This window comes from Triturus cristatus, chromosome 8 (genome assembly GCF_964204655.1).
Source record: "Triturus cristatus chromosome 8, aTriCri1.1, whole genome shotgun sequence".
NCBI classification, from domain to species: domain Eukaryota; kingdom Metazoa; phylum Chordata; class Amphibia; order Caudata; family Salamandridae; genus Triturus; species Triturus cristatus.
The window spans coordinates 1,475,917,206-1,475,935,888 of record NC_140591.1 but is presented as its reverse complement, the minus strand read 5'-3'; the positions used below and the strand labels follow the sequence as shown (position 1 = coordinate 1,475,935,888).

Genomic DNA, 18,683 nt, shown 5'->3' with positions numbered 1-18,683 from the left:
GTAGCTGTGTGCTACGGAGAAGGGGGCCACCTGGAAACAGGCTGCACAGGACGACTTGGGAACAAGTGCGGGAGCTCCCAAATGGGAGCTTGGGTCGCAAGGGGTCTTGGAGCAAGGGCGCACAGTTGAGTCTTTGGTACCCAGGCCAGGCAGCTCGGTTGCAGAGTGGTTAGGTCGGCTGGGCCTGGTGTGCAAAGTTGCTGCTTGCGGTTAGGGACCAACGGTTGACAGAGGCAAAATAAGGACAGCCGGACCACTCACAAAGTAAGTCTCAGTGATGTGGACATCCCTCGATGGATGCTCTGTCATGGTGCAGTGAGAATCCGGACTGGACTCTTACTGTCAGTGTTTGGAGCAGTGCGTCCGGTACCCCGGGGGGGGGGGGGGGTTGGTGCTGCACAGCTCTGGTTGGTTCTGATGTCTTCACATTCAGTAGGGAGACAGATCTGACCTTCCAGAGCACGAGTGACTTCTCCTGGTCATCTGCGGCGATAGTCAATGTGGGGAGCTGCAAGTCAGTGAAACGGACTCTGCTTGTCAGTGTCTGCGGTCTACAGGGGAGTAGCTCCTCTGCTCCAAGGTTGGACTGTAAGCTATCTTCGAAATGTGGGCAGACTACCCAAGGCTGTGGTAGGTCTGCAGCTTGCAGGAAGAGTCACTCTGCTGCGACTGTCAAGAGAGTTGCGAGCAGGCAGGGGTTCGCGCCAAAAGTTCACAGTGCTTCTGCAGTTTTCGCCAGGCTTGATTCTTCTTCATTCGTCTTCCCTTGATCCATCTAATCTGAGTTTTGGGGTTCCGGGGGGCCACCTAAATACTTCACTTAGGGGCGTTAAGGGGAGTTACAGGTATTAGCCAATGGGCTACTTACCTTCAGGGTGTCTACACTCTCTATATGACCACTTCCTTTAGGAAATAGGCCTAACCCTGACCCTAGAAGGCCAACTCTGTCCAAAACAAGATGGAGGAATCGGAAATGATGGTGTCCACATCGTCTAGTCCACATTAGGGGTGGTGCTGGTTTGGTGTGAGCACACCTCCTAATCTTACTAATTTTCCTGTCTGTCTTGCTGCACACTACACACTAGTGGTCAATAGGTTTTCAGGGGGCACTTTCAAGGTGCCCTCTGGGTGCATTTCTTAATAAATCCAACACTGGCATCAGTGTGGGTTTATTAAGATGAGATGTTTGGTACCAAACCTCTGGGGATACAGTGAAGCCATCATGTGTCTGGGGAATACGTAATCACAAGGCCATGCACTGGTTATGGCTTCCCTGTGCACTTGTGATATTCAAGAGTAAACTTAGATATCACATGCACTTATCTGCTCATGCAGATATGCCCACTCATGGGTATAGTACATGCTGCCTTAGGGCTGTGAGGCCTGCTGTAGGGGTCACTTACCTATACCACACACAGTGCTTTGCAGGCATGGCACACAGGGATGTGTGACATGCCAATTCTTCGTTTTTCTCTGCACCAAGACACGCAGGCTGCAATGGCAGTTTGCATGAGCTTGGTGAGGGGTCCCTTAGGGTGGCACAATTCATGCTGCAGCCCTTAGAGACGGTCTTTAGTCACAATGCCCTAGGTACCAGGGGTACCATGTACTAGGGACCTACATGGAGTCTAAAGTTGTGCCAATTGTGGAACAATGATATCGTTTAGAGAAATAACACTGATACTGGGGACATGGTTAGCAGGAATCCAGCACACTTTCAGTCAAAGATGCATCAGATACCAGGCAAAAAGTGTGTGGGGGGATAACCTTGTCAAAAGGGACACTTTCCTACAGTCTGGAAATACGATGATTGTACTTGAGCATTATGGTTGTTTCTATGATGGCATGCCCCTGTGCTGATCACCATTGTACCTCGGGCATACAATGCATCAATCGGCTTTATATATGGGTGAAAACTTAATAGCGTTCTCTACTCGTCCCGGAGTAGCATGCTACTCGCAGAAAAGCGCTTTGACGCCTTGTCAGGGGTAGTAAGCTCTAAACAAATGCACTTACAATACTAAACAATACTCTAGTGTCTTTTCAATTATTATGGTAGATTACTTTTTTGGCAAGCATTTCAAATTCAATTATATCACTTCCTGGAAAGTGAAGTAATGTTGAGAGCCATGAGATAAGTTTCTGTGATGTCATAAGGGGCATGTCAAAGTGTGTGATGTCACTTCTGGTACCACTGGAATTTTAGTGAATTGACATCCATGTCTGGTAAACATTTTGTTTCACCCCTTTGCTCACACCAATCACCTGTTAATTAGGCTCCATCAATTCCAACATGAAGGAGGAAAAAGGTAGAATTCCATCCCCAACGGCATCTATGTAGCATATGCCGGCAGTCTCTCTCGAAACAACTCTAATGGTGCCGTCCTGGTACTCCAGTCTCTACACCGCAGCTCATCTTCTCACCAGAGCCCTCCTCTTTGACCAATTACCCACAGTCCTGATGGCTCGTCACTTGCTCCCTGGAGAAGCTCACAAGATCTTCTGGAAACTAAGTGAACCTTCCACTTCAACCAGCTCCTTCTTAGCTCCAGTGAAGTTCAAGTGAAGAGGAATTCCGTCAGTGCTGCTCGCCAGAGACCACAATCTTTCAGAGACTGAAGATCCTTGAAAAAGCACCACAACTTGTGTCTTACACAATTCCTCCCACCTGTTGGCTACTTGTTCTAAATCCCTAAACCCCATAGCCCTCTCAAACCATCTGTTGTTGAGCCCTCCTTCTTCCAATAATATTTTGTTTTATATAATGCTTCATGCCACACTTATGACATTTCTAAGCATTGTAAATAACAGGTGTTACTACTGCTCATTGTAACGATCCTCCAACCTCTGAAGGATGGAAGGCTGAGCAGGCCTTGCTGGGATTTAATCTCGAGACCTGCAGTCACTGGGAAAGCACAGGCTCTCCATCCAATGCCAGCACTGCTCTCATGCTATGAGAGCAGGGCCAGGATTGGTCTGAGTGGCCTGGCCTGAAGCTCAGACTGTGACTGGGAGCCTGTGACTTTTCTCCAACCCGGATGTGCAACACAGCTGAGTTGGAGAATTAGAAGTGTACATGTCTGTTTGGCAGCCTAAGACGGCCGGCCAAACTGACATGCGCAATTATAAGTGCCCACCACTCCTCCCTGTCATGGTCTGGCCACACCCTACATAGGCATGCCTAAGCCAGAGCGAGTCACAGAAAAATTAAATAAGAGTAATGTTTTATCATTTGATTTTTCAGTGAATGACTCTGACCTGTGGGGCGACGCTCCTCCGCCATCACGGAGGAGCCGCCCCTGAGCTAGACTATGATGAAACGCAGGGACACGTTACTTCGAGCCACATTCAAAGCTTGCCACACAAGAGACTCCTTTGTCTCCGAACTGGGAAGGTTTACAAAGTAACGTTTACATCCATATCACATGACCATTGTGCTGTAGAAAATTCTGAGGAGGAACGTAGAAGAGATGGGGGTGGGTGGGGAGGGAGGGAAGACGCGACCCGTTCACTTGCAATAAAAAGTTGTTTTGGGGGGTGGGGGAGGGGGACATTCTGGACTACAAATATAGGAATGCAAATAAAACAATCTGTAGTCGATGAGTTACATTGAACTGTCTGTGACAGCTTTGTATAAAGTGGATTTAACAAGAATTCAGTATTTTTTAACCGTGGTGCTAACATATACCATAGGGTTAGTGGCACTGGAAGCTCCGCCCTTTAACACACACAAGACTTCAACAGAGAGGTATTTTAGGAAGTTAGCTCAATAAAGGAAGCAAAGCCCTAGCTCCCTCCAGGAAGCACATGGATTTCCTTGACAGACAGAGAAGTGCCCTGTTACAGCAAAGTACCAACAAGCATTTGCAAAGGAAAGGTGCCCTTACCACTTCAACCACCATTTCCTGGCGCAGGAACCTGCGTAGAGGCGCTTGGAGCTGTGGGAAGAGAAAACAGTAAGTGGTTGATTGGCAAAATTCAACTGTGCTTCTGTCTGGAGATAGCAGAAGAGGGCATGTCAAGTGGGAACAGAAGGAACATGGTTGTGACTGCAGCCTTAGCATTTCTGTCTGTAGTAATAACCTGTACAAATACAATTATACATCAGGAAACCAGACATACAGGTTAGCTGAGCATGTCCACGGAGCACGTCAAGCAGCCTTTACACGCTCGCCTTCTATCCTGGAGAGGCTTTTGTTTCTTTGGGCGACATCGGTGGCTTTAAAATAACCTAACAGCAAGGCAAAGACTGCATCAGGCAGAACTGAATGCCCCTTACAGCGAACTCATGGTTCCAACCTACAACATTTACTATCTATTGAATGCTCCACTGGTCTACACAGGGGTCTGAGACAGGAATGGCCGTCTGAACTCGGGACAAGGAGGTCTATCGTGGTCAAAGACCTTACACATCCGATTATGACAAGCATGAATGGAATACTTATTGTAATTTACTGACATATTAAACTATGTCTGGTAAGGACATCAAAGCAAAGACAATAGACTTGACTCATAAAATATTTGCAATTGTACACTAAGTGCATTTATGAGATGTGTGGAGTTCTAGTGTCAGGCTAAGCATGGAAATGTGCAGTTTCACCACTGGGGTCACACTGACTTGCTTATAGGTGGTAGCCAGCTCCTGTAGAGTGGGGCACAATTTAGCAAATGTGAGGATTTCTGAGATGTAAAAAGTTACACACTCCTTACATCTCAGAAGTCACACATTACAGGTAGAACATAAGTGCAGCTTGTTGAACAGCTCACCTCTCTGAGCAGGGTACACTGTGAGACCATGCATTTGATTGGTCAGCGACTGAAGCAGCAAGCTGCTTTTCAATTAACCTCATAGTGAACACACCTTTGTCAGTACTGCGGGTATAAATGTACTCTGCATCTTTAGGTACAAGCAGTATGAGACAAGGATAAAGTATTTTATGACATTCTTTCTCACTTAATGCTGTTACTGTGTACGGGGGACAATTCTAACCAAAAGACACATCCTCTTTTTAGGGTAAAAAATGCGGTTAATGTACTTATGTATGTGTGTATTCATTTAAGGAGCATGCCATCGACAGGTCTCCTCGCAGCTCAGAGACAGCTCCATACCATAGTTAAAACATTTGCAGAGAAATAAGGTCTAGCCCCTTTGTAAACCTCAGAATAGGTGCTTGGATACTCAGTTTTACTGCATTTAGAACTTTCTAGAGTTCTAGATGTCCCTCTCTATATTTCAGGCGCTTTGATACTGCCGCCCGTGTAGGCTGGAGCACAAAGAACAAAACTAGGTGCAGCCTTACACCGAAAACAGCCCTCTCCACCTCAGTTCCAGAGCCCCACACAAATGCTATACACGTGTGCTACTTGAGCCAAGTCTTGACTAGGGATGAATTCGACAACAGCAGTCACTCACCTCTAGCTCATGGACCGGGGCTCTGGAGTGATTACCTGGTGTTTCGACAAGAGGCAGAAATCAAATCAGGGTGAGAAAACATCTCAAGACTGAGCTCTTCCATAGAGTTCATGAAGGGGCCTTCAAATATGAAAGATACCGTGCTCTCAAGAAATATACCCTACCATTCCAGAGGAGCAGCATCAACCGTACTCACACGCATACAGCGTGGTTCACTAAAAATACAACATGAGAAATTTGCATAAAGCAGTCTCTCTCGGGGTTGCAGAGATTAACCTACTGAAGTTAGCGGTGGTCTGAAGATCGCGGGTGAATGTGAGAATGAGGAAATTTGGGGAGCACAACGCTGGGAACTAAATGTCCTTCAGGCCCTCTTGGCTAAGCAGAATAGTCCAGCTAGATGCTACTTACTACTAGCAGATTCCAACTGCAGTCGGGTTTAGCAGATAAGGAAACCGATGGAAATGGAGAAAAATGTATAAACCCACATTTTTTGTTAATATGGGAAATAGGGGTTAGTGTTCCTGTTTCCACCACTGGGTTCAGCCTAAAGGAATTCGGCCAATGGATGTGTTCTGTCTAGGCTCCCGGACCTCGCCACATTCAGCAGCGGCTTATTTTCCCCTACCCCCAATCTTTAAATAAGGTTACCTGAGGACTCCATGTCTTCGGGTACACACTGTTCCAATGCCAGAAATGGTAAACTGCACTCTGGGAATTGTAGTTTGGATGCATCTGAGTTACATTTAAAATTCTGGATTTCAATAATTTGTTGAAGGACAAATTGGACATAAACATGGAGTCCACACTCACAGAGTTATTTGGCAACCTTGGCTTTAAGGGAAGGCAGCCCTTCCTGCGCCACCCTGCCTCAGCATAGGGACTCTGCTTGTATTCCATTGCTCCGATGGCTTTGGGTGAGATATGTACAAAACAACTACACATACATAGAGATATTAAGACACCTACATCCTCCATCCCTTCGATGTGCGCCTCCACCTCTTGCACGATCCTGGTGTCCCTCTCGGCTTCCTCCGCACTCCTCATCCCTTTATTGATCCGCTCCGCTAGCTGCTTGATGTTCCTCTGAGCATCCATCAGGCAGGGGTGATCTGGGTGGTCCTCGGGCGTGTGCTTCAGCAGGTCCTAAAAATAAAGAAAAATAAAAAACACTTATGAAACAGTTACATGTGGAAGGACAAATCCCAGTGGGACCTCTCGGAGATCAGGAAGGATGGGAACGCGAACTTGCACAAGCAAGAAGTGGAAAGAAGGTCACACAGCTTTGGATACCATCTTGCGAGACTACAATATAGAGGACGCACTTCCACCAGAAATAAATAAAGCACTAGACAGTACTGCAGGAGGCAAAGCGATTAATTATCTTCACCGAGGGATTTCTCTATCCAGTCTTGCTCTCCTGCTTACCTTTAGCCAGTCCTTGTTTTAGGTTCAGATATCGATCCTTATAGGTGAAGCAGCACAGCTGGACGGTGAGCCTGGCTTCCAATGGCATCTAATAAAGTTCACGGAGACTGGGGAGGTATGGTTGAATATTTTTGATCAGATAAGGGTTCTGGCTGCTGAATTCTTACCTCTGATGATGGAGTAAGGCCAGAGAAGATTGTGGAGCCCTGCTAGGATGGAGTAACCAATATCAAGCATGGATACTATGCTGCACTGTCATTTTTAATTGCCTGTTAGATGTTTAACTTTTTTTGTGGCAGTCGTGGAAGACATTTGCAGCTTTTCCTGCGTTACTAATGTGCGGAGAGAGGGTTAGGGAGGAACCCATGGTGATTCCATTCAATTTTAACCTTCTTGAGAAGGTGGCCCCCTGTGAGGGGGAAAGAGGAGACGCTCCATTTTGCTGGGGTTGAGAAGCAGTAGCTTTCAGCCGTCCAGTTCTGTAGTCCATATGGCGAGAGCGCACGAAGCATAGCTATGTCGTCAACAGACGAAGTTAAGGCAAACGTGCGAGTCATCATCACCATAGTAGTGAGAAGACACTCACTCGTCTCGAGAATCCGACTCATGGGCTCCTGGTGTAGACTGAACTGAGGCGGTGCGAGGGATGGGAGCAAATGCTTTATGCAACAGGCCACAAAGTTGGTGAAAACTGATTTCACTATATTTTTGCTACCTACATAATAAAAAAACATGATCGCTACATTCCCATTAGCTTCTAAATGTGAAATATGGATCAGCGTTTACGGTAGAATCAGTTTGTCCCACTTTTACTATAAACTAACAAAAATAATCGTTTTTCATATAGCGCTTCATACGGCGCTTCTTTTTCTAAGAGCTGAAAATAATGGATTACACTATAACCCATTTTAATGTACTCAGTTTACCGACCTCAAAAGTCAAAAGGATGGAAGGCTAACTGGGTCTGTGAGCTTTAAGTCGCTGCATGAGTCAATATCAAGCGTGCAACGCACTGAGCTATCTTAGTTTAACATTAGTTTGCACCACTAATTAAACAAATTCAATGGCTATAACTTTGTTGAAATCTGCGCTAAATGTTTTATAAGTAATGCATTTGTTGCACACTGTTTCACAGTCCGCTTTCTCCATTTTTCCTCTGGTGTAAACATCTTTCAGTGACCAGAGCTGTTGCAGAATGTGTTTTCTCCATTCGCAACTACACGAGCAGAAAAAAGTTGCAGACTTACCTCTCCTGGTTTTAGCTTTTTTCACAGAATCTGAGACACGTGCCCTGGGGCCATTTCATTACATTAGCCCTTTGGAAGGCTTTTCAGTGACACCACCTCGTGCGCATATATCAAGGGGCCCTGTAGGAGGAAGACTCTGATGGACGTGTGGACAGATGTGGAGTGGGGCTGCCAGAGTGGGGGCATACCTGTGCGACAGACAAGATTAATGAAACACGGTGGCACTAGAGATGGGGCGGGGCCAAATGTCAGGGCGTCAAATGGTGCGTGAAAGCACAGCTGGCGCCGGACAGGTGGCTGATGGGAAAGTCAATTTAGAAATATGTTGAGATGCAGAGACGGCAGACAGTGCGTGGCAGGGCAAACAGGCGAAAAAATAGCTAGACCAGAGCAGCGACAAAGCAAAACTGTTTTATGTGCCTGCAAAAAGAAGAAAGTTGAAGGAAAGACTTCTTGAGGGGGAGATCAGAGGAAAAAGGTGAGACTACTGAGTGAAAACTTCAGAAGAGAGTGGGTGGAGATGGTCCATGTAAAACCAAAACAGAGAGGCACTTAGTGGCCACTTTAAGGAAGAGTCACTCTGGACCAAACAGAACGAGACATTTACTATGTTACCTCGTGAGATGCAGGCCGTAAAAGATCTGTGGAACAAGAGAGTTAACCTGGGAATTGAGGAATTTCATGAAGCGATTTATAAAGGACATTGGCAAAGAATATACCGAAAAAGAGTCAGTCGCTGGAACAAATGCACTCAATGCCCTTTTGCCGGGGGCAGCTCAGTTTTTATTAGAAATGCAGTGGCATAGCGCCTCATTCGGAAGGCTGCTGGACATGAGTGGGAGAGGGAGGGGTTATAATGTATCCTATGTGCGTAGTGTTTTGCAGTCCTGCGTGATCACCAGAGGATCCTATTGCGTCAGGTGCAGCAGAGTCCAAGTGCAGAGTGTGGCAAAGAGGAGAAACGGAGATCTCAAAACATGGAGCGATATATTCTAATACCTATCACTGTTCAGTAAGCGACTGATTTTTCTGAACACGGACGGATTGGTATTTTGTGGTCGGAATCTTCTGAGCAACATCCAGGTCTTTACTACCTTCAGGATTCCAGGTTAGCTTGGATGCTTCTCAATTGTGCCGGGACATTCAGGAGATTCAGTCTACCCTTCCTCTTCCTGAAGGTGGGCAATGGCGCATGGGTGCTGGTCTCGAGCAAACAGCTCTATTCTGGGTGTATCCTTGAAGTTTCATCTGCATCCCGGATGGCCCTGAGGGCTCTGCAGAGTGCCTAGGAGCAGGACCACAAACCTATTGGAGCGCTTGAACGGCTGGAGTATTGTGACCAATTAGGGGTAAATGGACTAATCGCCTGGCGGCTGCACTCTGTATTCTTTGTAGTGCAGGACCCATGAGAAAACGCAACTTTCTTCTGTTGAGGGCGTCGGGGAGGACAAATGGTCAGAGGCAGATGGTTCTCCCGTTTCATTTAAGGGAGGATCTCTGTTTGAGATGAGCGGAGTTTCAGATGGTCGAAGAGCTTCTTGGGGTCCAGAGGTCCACCAGCATGTCCAACTTGAGGACCGGGTGCCAGTGTCTTAGCTGTAGTAGGTTATGTTGAATAGATTAGATGAAGTCACAGAAGTTTGGGCGTTTCTGATTCATAGACCATGCACTGATCAGGAGGTAGCTCAGGGGTGGGGGGGGGAGAATCGAGGGGACAGCGGCAGGAGGGAGGCTGATTGTGGAAGCGGAGGGTGATAAATAATTTGGCAGGAGGTTGAGAACTCATTCTTAGGCCAGAGTTTGGAGGAATAGGGTGTATGTTAGCAGGAAGGCAGGGGGGATGCTGAGGTTTGCAGAGTTCTAAAGTAGGCAACAGTGATGAGGCAGGAGGGGTATGCTGGAGTGGTAGGGGTCAGGGAAAAGCCTGGGGTGGGAAAATGGGGAGCAGTGGGCAATGGTAGAATAAGAGACGGGAAGGAGGGGAACAGGGAATTGGAGAGTAGCTGGGATGGTGGGTGGATAAGGCCATTGGTAGATATGTTTAAAGGAAAGAGCTGAGGAAGAGGCGAGAGGGAGGGAGAACGGACAGGAAGACTGTTGATGGAGCAGGCGCTAATTGCTATTCCGGGGAGTGAGAGCGTCTGCCAAATTGTTGCAAAGAGATGCTGAACTTTGTTGAGAGACAACACGGGACTGGAAAACCTGCTGGAGTGCTTGGCTAGCTTTTCAAAGTCCCCAGGTTAATTAAGATTCTAGGAGTTCACTAATGAGTTATTTAGATGAGCCACATGTAAGGTGCAACTTCCATAACTGCCAGACACCTAGGGCTCTGTGGCAGTGGCAGTTCCCCAAATTACCAGGGAATTATGTTTCTATGGGAACCACCTCTTCCAGCAAACCACCTTTTAATTACAATCCTTAATTAATGCTTAGAGATGGTGCACGTGAACACACCGGGCTTCGCACCTCAACTACAAAAATCAAAGCACCTTTCTCTCTAGAGATGCACTTAAGCAAAAATCCCCAAGCGGCTTCCTCCCAAAAAAGATGTTACGCTAGCTTTACATTTTGCACCCGGGCACAACCAATCACCTCTGATAAACCATCAGTATATTTCCTCAGTTTATACGAGTGTATCTGTGCCAGTCGTCAGCTAGTCAGAATGAACCTCTGTGAGAGGCAACAAACAGGGAGTGGCAAAGATTCAGGTGGAAAGAGACCATGTTTTGAGAACTACTCATGCTGATGAAGGAATCATCTTCATATAGGAAAGAAGAAACTGAATTGTATTGTAAGGTGCTTTCCATGTGTTTAAGTCGGCAGTTACTGAAATATCCACTACAAAAAGAGATTCATCCATGTACACTGAAGGGGACATGGTTTTAAATAACACTCAACAAAAATATTTCCCCTTTGTCTCACCAAGATCCTTCATAATGAGACTTTTTGAATTAACACCATCTTTTATCACTGTGTATTTTAAGTGACGCTTCTGTAATTTTATATGACATTATATAATCATATTTATTTAAAAAGTACCAAGTTTTACATAAAAATGATCTCTTGGTTATGTATCAACAACCGACAAATACATTTAAAACAAACTCATTAAAGCATATCACTTTCAATTTCACATAAAATTAATTCCAGCCCGTATTCACAATTATTATTTTCAACCCAATTCATATCCAATTGCGTCCTCACTTTCAGCTTCTATCAAGTGTCACCATCGGAAACTTTTCCAGTCCTACCTAGGTCCCAAATCCTGGCTTGACGGTCTCCAACTGTCCCATTCAGAACCACCTGACCACCAGGAAAGCAACACAAAAAGTTTATATTTTATTTATTGTGTCATTGGGTTTCCTTATTGGTTTTCTCTGCCTTTCTTAGTGCCAAGGTGTCCACTAGGTCGATGTTTGCGCTTAATAGCAAATGCACATTATTTTAAAAAAAATCTTGTTTCAACTCATAATATTCTGATGTGAATTATGTCTCAACGTATATAAATTATTACTTGTTTTCAAAAGCATGTTGTAACCCTGTGTGTTGTTTAGAAAAAAGGCATATGTGATTTTGATTCATGATCTGGCAAACTTACTTAAACTTAAAACTCAAATGAATCCAGCGAGCGTGCCCCATCCAAGCACCCCTTCCTGAGGGTACCACTAGCACACGCTCCCTCATTCTAGAAACTGGACACAAAGCAGAGTTAATATTTTCTGACATAACACCAATTAGAGGACTTTCCGTTCAGTTTTTCCCAATACCGGCGAAACACATAAAACAGCTTCATGATCCCAATCACCTGGAAATACTCCACTCCCATCGATTCTGGATCAATAACCACTTGATGAGACTTTTGCATACATTTTTCCTGGTCTCAAGGGGAAGGCATATTTTCCAGTTAGACTCTTCAGACCATAGGATCACGATCCAATCATTTGGACCCACTGAGGTGTCCCATCATCTCCCCTGACCGTCTAAAAACCATGATCCTTTCTCCTAAACCAGATGTCTATGGCACACGTCTACTGCATGCCATCTGAACCCATACGGTTCATCTCCTCCACCGAGTCCATCATCCTATGTCATCCGGGACCATTGGATCAGCTCTTCTACGTGCCAAGGTGTCCGTGTCACTCAAATCTGTGGCTGTCCGTTTCAACCTCAAATTCTCAGTCATTACACTCTCTCTTCTGCAGCTTCTCAGGCTGCTTTTAGTATAAGTTACTCCTATCGTCTTGTCCTGACCCACACCGATACTCCTCGCTGGGTTTGTCACTGTTAAGATATCAATAAGCAATCTTCGAATTATTACCATAATTCTCAGCTGCTCTTTTCCATTGGCTCCCTGTGGCTGTGGACCCTTGCCACGTATCTGCATGTACGAGCTTTGGTTTCTCTTCTGTTCCATTTCTGTCGTTCATACCTGGCTGTTCAACGATGGCTCTCAACGCCTTTCGTTGAAGGTCAGCATCCCTCACATGTCCCATGAAGCCATTCTGTGGCATCTTCCAGGCAGAAGCTGCAGCCACCTTTTGGACCTAACATATATCTGCCCTGTGAGGAGCTTCTGTTCTTACTCGGAATGGGGGTCTGTAGGAGGGGGCTGAGAGTGATAGTCACTCCTAGGTTGGCCTGTGGCTGGGGTGCTGTGAACTAAGCTCTTCCTGTATTCTCCTTATTACAAATTTCTTTAGAACACTTAATATCCTGGCACACTGCCTTCAAAATAAAAATTGGATGTGACAGAACCACTTAAAGTTAAAAAAAAAAAAAAGTACAGTTCTCATCCCCTACCTGGACATGTCCTCCCCGCCTTCTTTGCAGGTCGACATGTATTCGTGTGCACCAACAATCGCACACTGGGTGCCCCCTTACCAACCAATCCCTTTCACTTTTTGCCATATAATTGTCCATGCAGCTGTCTACAAGTTGTACTTCCTGGATATGTACACGTGCATGGGTATTTGTACAGTGCAAACCCAGCTGTAGGGCACTTGGGGTCAGTGTAGATGGAGAGGTGTTGGTGCTCTACAAGGGGGTGTAACTCTGCTACCCTAGGTGCTACAGGCCCAGGGAATGGATCACATTAAAGATAACAATCGGAGAAGTCGTGGGATTGAAACCTCTGGTCTAGTTTTTGTGGCCTGCAGGAACCAGAAAGGACAACCCAGAATAGATCCATAATGTAATGTTATAGGGGACATGCCCTAGGGGTTCAGGCTGCACTGTTGGAGTCTGACCACGGCTGAAATGCATGTAACGTAACGGCACAGACAAACTAAAATCAACGGAAGGGAATGCACCCAGAGTTATCACCAGCGGTCCAGATTAATGCAAGCATTTCCATCCGTCGGTCCTTTGAGTTCATGGTTTCCTTTCAGCTTTTTGCCAAGCCAGGATTCCAGAAAAGTGCAAGACGGAATGGACTGGTGACCAAGTCTGTCTGTGTTTATACAGAGCAGGTATCAAGGGAATGGTTGAGGTAAAGGCCCCCTCTTAATGCTCATCAAAGGGAATTAGTGAAAAAGCCAGTTTAGGTTTTAAGACACTATCCCCTTCTGCCACAATGTGCAGTCAGATTGAAAATGCATTCACACCCCAGAAACTTTGGTGTGATGTGTTTTGTTTCAGGAAACCCAGTAAGGAACACGCTCTGAAAGATGGCCAGCAGACAGGTGTAGGGCGAGCCCTGGCAAAGCGTTGAAAGGGACAGCGGCAAATCACTGCTGGAGACATGACATGAGATGCTGAGCTTTCTCTCTAGAGGCACTTCTGCACAAAAATCTGAAATGTTAAAAATGGAATATTTCCAAGACAAAAACTGCAATTCTACATACACAAAATACAATCAATCACCCATCTATACTAAATTACAACAGCCGCTTTGTGTTAACAGGCTGCCACTAACTTGACAGTTGTCAACGCAACATAGTTATTTATTTGCTCACTTCTCAATTCAGGCTGGTGATAAAATGGTGACAGGAGATGCAACTGTTGCCCACTACTGATCTATTATAGTCAAACGCATAATGAAAACAAAACACAAGGTCAAACCATGGCCATCCAAGGGTGATCCTGTATTAAACCTGCATGACCATGGCAGGTTCATGAATATCAAAGTCGCAAGTCTTCCTACTTAAACTGTGGTATTCTCGAACGCAGTTGAATGCATCTGCACGCATCTTTCTCAGTAATAAGACCACTCTATGAATCAACAAGACACTGTCAAAGTCAATTGGTCATGTGTTGGCTTCAAGCCTTTTGGCTTTGCCACTGCTTGTTTTGTTTCGTCTGTTGTATTGTCGACCTTTTGTTGGGGGAGCTGCCCGGCCATTGCCAATATGTAAACATTTTTTGCATAAAAGCAAAAATATTTTTTTGCTCTCAAAAGCCACACGGTGCCATATTAGCCTATAGCATAAATGGAACTACTTTGTGTGTGGATGTGCTCCTTGTGAGAGGGTAGAATTCTGTCACTTACAGGGAATCATTGGCTGAAGTGGTCTAACCCATTGCCCCGTGCTGTAGCGGGCAGAAAAAAAATGAAAATGACACTGACCAACAGATGAGGAGGGCAGGCTGACATCCCAAACGGACCAACAGATGAAGAGGGCTGGCTGGCATCCCCAATAAAAAAAAATATTATATATCCAATTTTAATAAAATTATAATGTCGTAGTTAATTGTCACTCAAAAAAATGTTAAACAAAAAGTAAGATTTCATCCATAGACCTATCAACCAATCTCATACCAGAGGCTGTGCAGCCCCCTCTCAGGGTATTTGGAATACGCTTGACCTTTTTATTTGCGAGTCTTCCGTCGAAAGGGAAACCTTGCAACCACCTACCGACCACTATTTGTACTTTTCTTATCATATTTAATCTTGGATCCCACCCGTACACAGTATCACATGCCCCCCTCGCTCCTTCCTGCCCTCCTAATCCCCCCCCACTCTTTCTTTTTCATTTATTATATCACTGGTACATTCGTGAAAGGTGTACATCTGACAGTTCCACCTGTTTCCCTTCATCCAGTCCTATTTGATGCACATAGCCAGGTACCAAATGCTTCTGTTGCTTCTTATGAACTGAATTTATGTCTATTGTTATATCTTGCCTTTATCATCAGTACCTGTATGTGCCACATTATTGTACACATTATGCAACTGTCGGATGTCGGAGGTTGAATCTTTTTCTTCTCCCTCCTCATTTCTTCTGTATTGCTTTTCATTATATAAACCAATAAAATGTATTGGACACAAAATAAAAAAGAGGTGGCACTCGGCTATGTCGCAGACCTCTCTGGCTTTTTCTAGTGTTATGCAATATCAAAGTTTCTCTGTAGTGTAGGAACTAGCCCGCAGAAGGCACTTTTGCCCACTAGCAGAGTGCCATGTCCGGCCCCCACTGCAAGCAGTTGAATGTGGGAGCAGGGGCGTAACACAGGCCCCCGCAGCCCCCGCGGTGCGGGGGCCCCCGAAGCTCCGGGGGGCCCCCTCAGCACAGCACTCTGGCTGCAGGGCTCCTGATTGAGCCCGGAGGGGTCCCCTCCACGTTCCTTGCAGGGAGGCCCCCTCGAGTTTCGCTACGCCAGTGTGTGGGAGTCACACAGGGTGTGGGCATAGCTATGCATAAGCACTGGGAAGAGTCAATTTTCAATTAAAAGGTGGGAGGATGTCAATTCTTTCACAGGACCCCTAGACCATAGATATATTGATCTTTAACAAGGTAGGACTAGGCTCACAGTAGCTGGTGGAAGAACAGAAATGTCTCAGTGTGCAAACTGTTAGAAGCAGAAACACCAGGGGCACGGGGAGAACGTTGAGAACTAAAGAAATCGCAATGCCCGCCTTCCTTGTGGGGTGCAGATGGTTCTGCTGGAATTGAAAACCCAGAGGAGAACCCATGGCCACATTCTTGAAGATGCTCAAAGAAAACTCACCAAGATTATTGTACTGAGGAGGAGACACAGATGCCTGGGAATGAGGACATTTAGCAAACACAGGTCACCAATAGATATCTCCAGTTAGTTTCCATAGACAAATCACTTTTTACTTTGCTAATAACGTTGGCGCCGTTTGACAAATCTTCACGAAATTCTCAAAACTAGTACACCAATCACTTCAGTTGCTGTCTTGAAAGTTTCGGGTTGATTCATGAAGGTGGAGTTGAGAAAAAGGGGGTTCCAAAAACGAATATATCAAAATTTGTCCTGCTACAGCCTCCACTCTTCTTATCGATGCATCGACACAGCAGCAGAGCCAGGTATCACAAAATCCTTATTTTTTATTGATTTTCATCACCATCGGGTGCAGGACAGAAGACCAACGCGTTTCAGTCGTAGCCTTCAACAGGGTCATAGAGTTTTACATGTGCAGAGGGAATTTTTAAGAATGTATGATGTTACTATGCGTACTAATACCACGCATGCCATTACAACGAGGTTATTACCACGCTAGTACGTTTACAAAGACCTACCATTACATCGCATTCTTTTACAACACATATGCCTTTACCATGCGCGCCATTGGAACACAAAGGCATGCATGGTAAAGGCATACACTTGGGAAAAGTGACTACGGTAAGTAACACTACCCCTGCAGAACCCCCCCTGACCCATACTCCTTTCCCTACCCTAAACCCTAAAACAACATTGCCACTGCCCAAGTCCACCAACCCCCAGACCTCTCCCTACCCCTAAACATTAAAAAAACACTACCCATGCATGAGCCCCCTCCAACCCTCAGTCCTCTACCTACCCTCAACCCTAAAACACTGCCCTTGCATGACCCCCGACCCTAAGTTAGTAACCCACACCCCAGGCCCAATCCCCCTTACCTTTCTCTCCTTGTGGTTCGTGCGGTGCAAGCAACTCATCTGAGAGGCGGTGCTTGTCGTTGCGAGGAAGCGGAAGAGCCTCTGTTTCCTCACAACGACGTTGATCGCCTATTTTTTTAATTACGTATGTGCTTTTTCCATACATACTTTTACACCGAAATTCGTTGTAAAGGCCTGCATGGTAAAAGCACATACGTTGTAAAAAAAAGATGTGCAGTAAAGTCTAGGCGTTGTTACAACACAGGCGTGGTAACGCTTGCGTTGTAACGGTATGCGTGGTAACAGCCGCGATGTAATGGCTGTTTACCATTTTTAAAGGAACAATTCCCTTAACTCCACCACCATTATAAACAATGCCTAGACGGCTGCCTTAGTCTCAATTGTGATAGATTCTCTCCACCATGTTATTTGAACTCAATTTCTGGAGATTTACCACGCCCTGCTTTGCAATTAATTGAATATGCAACTGTTTGCAATCATATTTTCTGCTTTTTTGCATTTTTTTTCCCATGCAAATGAAATTTTTTTACAGTGTCAGTTCATGCTATTCCAGAAAAGATACAAGATAACCTTCTCCCTTCCCAGAATTCCATGGGAAAATTGACTATTGTCTAAGGACTTCTCGGTGAATCAAGAAGAAATCCTTGCGTGCAATTCTGTCCTTGCAAAGTGGCGCGGGCCTGCCTACCAAGCACCGGGAAACGCGCCACACACACAGCTCCACAGGGAGCCGGACACGCTCTCCTTCCCAGAGTACAAAGCAAGATAGTTCCGCGAGAGGCTGGCTGGGGTCCACTGGCACATGGTTCTTGTCACCACCTAACAAAACCAAGCTGCTTCGGTCAGGCATCCGAGGAAACGTACATTAAACGGATGCATGGATGACAGTAAGAGTGTGGAAATGTGGATTTTCCTGATCAATTATGTCCCCTATCTTGGACCCCAACGGTTCTATATGCATGTTACAAGTACATGTATGTTCCCTCCAGTTCCAGTTTCTAAGACGCAAACATATGTGTGTCTACCGTCGATATGTTCCCTGTCAGATCCGCCATCAATGGGCTGGATATTCGATTCCTAAGCATGAAAGGCCACCGACTTTATATGGCTAAGTTACTCCATTTTTACAGTTCAGGCAAGTAGGCCCGATTCTGTCCTCAAAGCCTTTCCCTGCTCTCTGTCTTTGACAGCTTCAGCTTGAGCTCGCATCTGTATCCATGAACTTTGGCCTACTCCCTGTGCAGCTAACGGTGCCTGCCTCGGCCAGTTTTCGCCTGCCTGCCAAGAAGCTGTATTTCACCTTCGAATTATCTATTTTGCTCTCCAGCCGATGCATTCCTGTCTAGTGATTTAGGTAAACATTTCCTTTAGCTCACAAGCAAGGACTCAGCCTTTCCGTCCTCCTGCAAGTGATTCATAGCCCTGCTGCCATGGAAAGTTTTCTGCCCCTCGCATCTCATATAGACACTTAGACGCTTGTACACGCACATACAGTTAGTATAGAATAGATTCTGTCCGAGAGTCCTTCCTTGTGGATAACATAGTTCTCTAAACATAGGATGTTAGATATGATTTGGGATTAGGTTGACTTGACCCCCCAGACTTCTCGTCTCCACATGTAGAGTTAAATGTCAAGTCCCCTTCACCCCCTAGTTGCACGTCAATTACACGTCATGCTGCCGCGCGCGCATCTATGCCAAGTATTATCTTATAGATCCACCTATGTCTGATAATCCTAACCAATCATGTTTC

The 18,683-nt window shown here is 45.6% G+C and overlaps 1 protein-coding gene across 1 annotated transcript in view; it reads right to left on the bottom strand.

The window, feature by feature from the left end:
• ARHGEF17 (Rho guanine nucleotide exchange factor 17) overlaps positions 1-18,683 on the bottom strand; it is a 612,786-nt gene that overhangs the window by 92,430 nt on the left and 501,673 nt on the right. Inside the window, exons 6-7 of the mRNA XM_085623310.1 lie at positions 6,383-6,559; positions 3,888-3,938 (exon numbers count right to left, since the gene is read on the bottom strand). Coding sequence (XP_085479436.1) covers positions 3,888-3,938; positions 6,383-6,559 — 228 coding nt within the window. The remainder of the gene's footprint in view (positions 1-3,887; positions 3,939-6,382; positions 6,560-18,683) is intronic.